The 6,927-nt window shown below is 42.4% G+C and overlaps 1 protein-coding gene across 2 annotated transcripts in view; it reads left to right on the plus strand.

Moving 5' to 3' along the window:
* Positions 1-768: 768 nt before the first annotated feature.
* The window catches only part of fignl2 (fidgetin like 2), a 34,898-nt gene continuing 28,739 nt past the window's right edge, over positions 769-6,927 (plus strand). The window contains exons 1-2 of one of the 2 annotated variants that reach the window (XM_052482520.1): positions 769-925; positions 4,692-4,874. In XM_052482520.1, the coding sequence (XP_052338480.1) occupies positions 4,850-4,874 (25 nt within the window). In that variant the 5' untranslated portion in view covers positions 769-925; positions 4,692-4,849. The remainder of the gene's footprint in view (positions 926-4,691; positions 4,875-6,927) is intronic. The other variant, XM_052482519.1, reaches the window with a different exon arrangement.

A 6,927-nucleotide genomic window follows, 5' to 3' on the forward strand; every position in this document is an offset into this window, starting at 1 on the left:
CTACAGTAAAACAAATGTGCAAATGAGAGTGTTTCCACCTAAATCCTCTTTCCCCCTCAACCCCTATCCATACCCCCTTACCCCCCTACACTTAGAAAGAAAGGGTTCCAAAGGGGTTCTTCGGCTATCCCCATAGGAAAACCCTTTTTGATTCCAGGGAGAACCCTTTTTGTTCCATGTAGAAGAGATCCTACCTGAAACCCAAAAAGGTTCTATGGGTTCAAATGGGTTCTACCCAGAACCAAAAGGGTTCTACCTGGAACCAAAAGGGTTATTCAAAGGGTTCTCCTATGTTGACAGCCGAAGAACCTTTTAGGTTCTAGATAGCACCTTTTTTTCTAAGAGTGTACCCCTAACTAATTCTCATGGGGCCAAACTCAATCTGGTCATTTCCCTCCAATCCTCATTCATCTCCTCTTCTCTTCTTCTATCCTTCCCTCTCTCACTCTCATTCTCTATATGGGATAAAGGCTATAGAATACAAGCCCTCTCTCTCAAGCATGATTGGTCAACTCCCCTTTCCCTTCTGCCCCCTCTCATTCTCTCTTGCCCTGCTTAAATACTTTTAACATAAAGAGAGAGAGAGAGAGAGAGAGAGAGAGGGAGGGAGGGAGGGGAGAGGGGGATGGGAGCAATGGGGGAGGGGAATTGTGTGTATGCACTCTGTTGTCACTGGCAGAGAGAGAGAGAGAGAGAGAGAGAGAGAGAGAGAGAGAGAGAGAGAGAGAGAGAGAGAGAGAGAGAGAGAGAGAGAGAGAGAGAGAGAAAGAAAGAGTGAGAGCGAGGGCGAGAGAGAGAGTTGAGTTGAGTTGTGGAAAAAAAAGCCTAGCAGTGAACACACACTCTGCTCTCTGCTCTCTGCTCCACAGGATTATCTAACTGCTGATTAAGATCTGCTAGAAAGAATACATGCTGGCATGAATAGGTAAGAACAGCTTCTCTCTCCTCTGTCTCCGTGTGTTGTAGTGTCGTGGCTGCACTGTGTTGTGTTTATACTGTCGTGTGGTAGGTGGCGGCTGTTGTCTGTGTGTTTGACTTGGCCCTATCTCTAGAGTTGTAAATGAGTGAAGTGAAGGAAGTGTTGACTTGTCTTTGGCCACTCGCCACTATGTACATCCCCCAACCTCAACACCTCCTGGTCTTCTGTCTATCTGTCCGTCTGCTTAGCCCCTGTGTGTTTCTCTGCCCTCTCTCTTACCTCTCTATATCTCTTTCTATAATTCTTTGTCATTGCCTGCACTGTTTGTAGATTTAAATACTATTTATAGAACCGTGCAAAGCAATTGTCTGCTTTTAGAAATGAGTCTATGTGGGGGGCTAATTTAGAGATGTGTGTGTCAGGAGAAGTGAAATCAGTTCAGCCCACTTAAGGCAGAACTCTTGTGTAGCCTGTAGGTTAGGGATAGTTGTGCCATATTGTGGTTATTGCATACTATTAACTTCCATATGATTGGATGGTAATTGTTTTACTGTTGTGCGTAGAGTGTCATGCCCTTCATTGGATTCATGAAACATGCTGAAATCCACATTTGTACAGATTTTGGATATTCATGGGATTCGTTGTATTTTTAAGTTGTTATAAAATTGGTTTAGCATTTTTTTTAATGTGGTCATGACTGTAATAGTAAATTGCGTATGTTAATTCTGACCGTCAACGGGCATTTTTCTATATTTAGCCTCTAGTATCTTCTAGCTGCTTTGAAATAGTCTGTGGAATGTGTGCATTAGGTTTTGAGATCCACGTCCTTCAAATATGTGCAATGTTTGAGACCTGACATAGTGTGTCTGGCGTGATTATGTACAGGGCCTTCAGAATGTATTCACACTCCCTGACTTTTTCGCATTTTGTTGTGTTACAAAGTGGGATTGAATTGTCATTTTTTCCCCGATATCCACACACAATTACTCTGAATGTAAAAGTGGAAGAAACATTTATTTTAAAAAATTATGAAAAATAAACCATTAATATATCTTGATTAGAAGGCTATTCACCCCCGGAGACAATACATGTTCGAAACACATTTGACAATCCATTACAGATGTGAGACATTTTGGGTTAAGTCTTTGAGAGTTTTGCACCCTGGATATTACAATATTTTCCCATTATTCTTTTTTAAATTCTTCAAGCTCTGTCAAGTTGGTTGTTGATCATAGAGTACCATAGTATGAGTCAAAATACCCGTAAAACCTTGTGGTCAAACAAGGAAATGGTTCCAATCGTCTTTCCACCATTCATTTTCCCCATAGGGGATTATAGAAACACTTCAAATAAGGTCTGTGTTTCGTGCAGGCTTACCATGGCGTGCCGTTTTGATAACAGTGTAAATCTCTCTAGGACAAGATTACTTTTATCAAGATGTTCGCCTGTATTTACCCCCCTGCAAAATGAAACAAGAATTAGTTGCTAATGTGGCTGTCATAAAGAACTACAAATGCCATGATGATCTGGACAAGACTGCCGAATCGAGACAACGGTAAGAATCTCTGGGTTAGCTATCTAATGTTAGCTAAATGTAGTAATTCATACATTGGCAATCCTGTGAACTGTCCTTGTGCAAGTTTTAAATTGACACAATACCTGTTAGTAAAGGTGTCAGCTAGAGATTGCATGCAGGAGCTTGCAGGGATTTGTAGTCTTGCATGATGTCTACTTTGATGCCAATTAGCATTTTATAATCTGAGAGTAAATAGAGCCTAATATATTGATAAAAGTCACCTTGTCCGAGAGAGATTTACATGGTTATCAAAATGTCACACCAGGGTAAGTCTACAAGAAACACAGACCTTATTTTAAGTGTTTCTATAATTCCCTATGGGAAAAAAATGAATGGTGAAAAAACGATTGGAACCATTTCCCTGTTTGACCACTAGGTTTTATGGGTATTATGGCACATCCAGAGTGGGGCTCTATTGCTAGACAGCCTTGCCCTAGATATTCATGCCGATTTAAGTCAAAACTGTAACTAGGCCACTCAGGAACATTCCATGTTGTCTTGGTAAGCAGCTCCAGTGTAGATTTGGCCTTGGGTTTTAGGTCACAACCATTCAACACTGTAACTGTTCTAAAATCACCAATGGCCTCATGGTGAAAACCCTGAGCAGTTTCCTTCCTCTCTGGCAACTGAGTTAGGAAGGATGTCTGCATCTTTGTAGTGACTGGGTGTATTGATTGATCCTCCACAGCCTGATTAATAACTGCACCATCCTCAAAGGGTTATTCAGCGACTGCTTTTCGAATTCTTACACATCTACCAATAAGTGTTCTTCTTTGTGAGGCATTGAAAAACCTCCCTGGTCTTTGTGGTTGAATCTGTGCTTGAAGTTAACGACTCAATTGAGGGACCTTACTTTGTGTGTGTAGGGTACAGAGATATGTAGTCATTCAAAAATCATGTTAACCACTATTAATGAACACAGAATGAGTCCATGCAACTTATTATGTGATTTGTTAAGCACATTTTTACCTCTGAACTTATTTAGGCTTGCCATAGCAACGGGGTTGAATACTTATTGACTAAAGACATTTCAGCTTTTTTATTTTTTATTAATTTCCAAAAATAATTACACACAAATTTCCTCTTTGACATTATGGGGTATTGTGTGTAGATTAATGACACAACACCCACATTTAATCCATTTTAAATTCAGGCTGTAACACAACAAAACGTGTCAAAAGTAAAGTGGTGAATACTTTCTGAAGGCATTGTTTTATCTGTTTCATTCTCTGTGACCTGATATTGTCCTGGGGCTGTTAGAGAAGCTAAAGTCATATTGGAACAATAAAGATACAAATTACAGGATTAAAATACAGGTTTAAAGGTTAAAAAAAAAAGTTTAAAAAAAAGAAAAAGAGCAACAAATTAAAATGTCTGTCTTCAAATGTTTTATGTGTTTTATACATTTGGGGGATTGTATTTTTGAGTACTCTTAGAACATAGCAGCATTGTGAGTTGTCTTTCATTTTGTATCAAAAGTATATCCAAAATCTGTAAAACAAGTTAAAATCGAACATGTGCTGTCAGTCAAACGTTGTTGTAGGAACCATTGTATCTCCTCATCGTTTGGACTAATTCCACTGCCATAAATGTGTTTAGGCTCATTAGAAATGCAATCTTTACAGCCCTAGCTAACCTGCAGAGCAACAGAGCAGTTGTGTGCATCTCAGCCTCAACTGGTCTCAGCTAATGCACAGAGAGGAGTGGTATTCTGGGTCTTTCTGTGAGGCAGTCAGATTAAGAAATCCCTCTTTAAAGCTATGGCCACAGCCTCACAATCAGCTTAATGCTCTGTTTCCTTTCCTGCCTGTCTCTGTCTAATGAATACCTTGTGTGTGTGTGTGTGTGTGTGTGTGTGTGTGTGTGTGTGTGTGTGTGTGTGTGTGTGTGTGTGTGTGTGTGTGTGTGTGTGTGTGTGTGTGTGTGTGTGTGTGTGTGTGTGTGTGTGTGTGTGTGTGTGTGTGTGTGTGCGTGCGTGTGCCTCAATTTGCGAGCCAGCCTGTGGGAGTGTGCACGTGCGTGTTTGGGTTTTTCTTCGACTTGTAGGCTGCTAGTTTTTTCTTTTGCTTGTGAAGGAATTTTTCAACTTATGTTGTGTGTTTAGCTTTTTAATTGGTCTCGTGCTTGCTCGCGTACATTTGTGCATGTGTGTGCATGTTCGTACAGAGACATTGTGCAGCTGTAACTGGTCTGTAGCTGTCTCTCCTCTCCTTCTCCAGGGCTGGGTGTAGTAGTGTCCGTACCAGCAGCCAACCCCAGTGATGGACTACAGGCGGACAGACGCTAACCTCGACCTGGCTCCTGCTATTCTCTCACAGTCCCACTCTCCTCCTAACTGAGACCAGCTCCACAGAATGCTGAGTCCTATTGTCCCCTATAGTAAGTACCCTACACTTATCCCCTATATTGTAGTAAGTACACTGCTTTTCGTGATACATATCAGTAGTAAGTACACTACATTGCCACCTGAGCAGATTTTGAATTCTCAGGTGTTCTCAAACAATCTAAGGGTATGGTTTTCACTCTGTACAGTAATTGTAAACAGAAGAGGAAGCTAGTTAAGAAAGGGTTTGAGTTTGTTGGCTTCAGCAGCTGCCTGTACCTTCTAGTGCACTCTGAATGCACTCAGTGTTACTTTCCTGGCCACGGTCGAACATTGGCCCTGTCTTAACGTTCCATCACAAGGAGGAAAATAAGGAAAGGAAAGAGGAAGAGAGAGAAGAGGTTGCAGTGGGGATGGCTTGAGCAGCACAAACTCTGTGGTTCTGACAGTGTCATTTCACAAACTTCAGTCAGTCCTCCTCTGGTTCAGAGTTTAGGCTACCACAGTGGTCACTGCTGCCTCCCCCTCTCCCTCTCTCTTCCCCTTCCCTCTCTTTCCCTTTAACGCTGACCTGATGACTGACGTGTCCATTTGGCAGGAGGTTAGGAAAGTGCAGCTCAGTTTCCACCTCATTTTGTGGGCAGTGGGCGCATAACCTGTCTTCTCTCGAGAGCCAGGTCTGCCTACTGCGGCCTCTCTCAATAGCAAAGCTATGTTCACTGAATTTGTACATAGGCAAAGCTTTCCTTAATCTCTCTCTCTCTCTCTCTCTCCTCTCTCTCTCTCTCTCTCTCTCTCTCTCTCTCTCTCTCTCTCTCTCTCTCTCTCTCTCTCTCTCTCTCTCTCTCTCTCTCTCTCTCTCTCTGCCTCTGCCTCTGCTCTCTCTCTCTCTCTCTCTCTCTCTCTCTCTCTCTGCCTCTGCCTCTGCTCTCTCACTCTCTGTTTCCCTTCCCCTTTACATCTCTGCCTCTCAGTTCAATACAAATGGCTTTATTGGCATGGGAAACATGTTTACCTTGCCAAAGCAAGTGAAATAGATAAACAATAGTGAAATAAACAATAAAAAATGAACAGATAACATTACACTCATAAAAGTGTCAAAGGAATAGAGGCGTTTCAAATGTCATATTATGGCCATGTACAGTGTTATAACGATGTGCAAATAGTCTCTATCTCTTTCTCTTCCTCTCTGCTTCTCCTCCTCTCTACGGCTCTCCCTCTCTCTCTCTCTCCCTCTCTACTCTTCCACCTCTCTGCCTCTCCTCCTCCCTCTCTCTCCCTCTCTACTCTTCCGCCTCTCTTCCTCTCTGGCTCTCCTCCTCTCTACCGCTCTCCCTCTCTCTCTCTCTCTCTCTCCCTCTCTACTCTTCCGCCTCTCTGCCTCTCTCTCTCCTCCTCTCTACCGCTCTCCCTCTCTACTCTTCCGCCTCTCTGCCTCTCCTCCTCTCTACCGCTCTCCCTCTCTCTCTCCCTTTCTACTCTTCCGCCTCTCTGTCTCTCCTCAAAAGCATTGTTTGGCTGCCAGCATGGGGCTGCTGCTTCTCTCTGCATTTCAAGAGCTCCTTTTCTCCCTGCTCTTTAACTCGACTCAAAGGAGCTTTATTGGCATGACAGTTACAAGAAAAGAGGTCGAAATCGAACAAAATGGCCAATTTAAAAAGTATTACTTCATAATAGCTTGGAATAAATCCTTTTTCTAGCAATCTGGAGTATGTTGAGGAGCGGTAGTATTTATTGTGGTGTTTGTGGGAGTGTGCTGATAGGAATTTAACCTGGACAAACTTTGCAATTAGAGAAACTAAAGTATTTGTTGTGAAATTCAGTTTCTTGTTCTTTCTTTAAATGTAATTGTCTATTTAACAGGATGTGACTGGCAGAAAGGGTGTTGTATGTGGAGGATGAGGGTTGCAGTAGATATCTCAGATAGGGGGGAGTGAGGCCTAAAAGGTTTTTATAAAGGGGGGAGTGAGGCCTAAAAGGTTTTTATAAATAAGCATCAACCAGTGGGTCTTGCGCTGGGTATACAGAGATGGCCAGTTTACAGAGGAGTATAGAGTGCAGTGATGTGTCCTATAAGGAAAACTGGTGGCAAATCTGATGGCCGAATGG

The sequence above is a fragment of the Oncorhynchus keta genome, chromosome 27 (genome assembly GCF_023373465.1).
Source record: "Oncorhynchus keta strain PuntledgeMale-10-30-2019 chromosome 27, Oket_V2, whole genome shotgun sequence".
NCBI classification, from domain to species: Eukaryota; Metazoa; Chordata; class Actinopteri; order Salmoniformes; family Salmonidae; genus Oncorhynchus; species Oncorhynchus keta.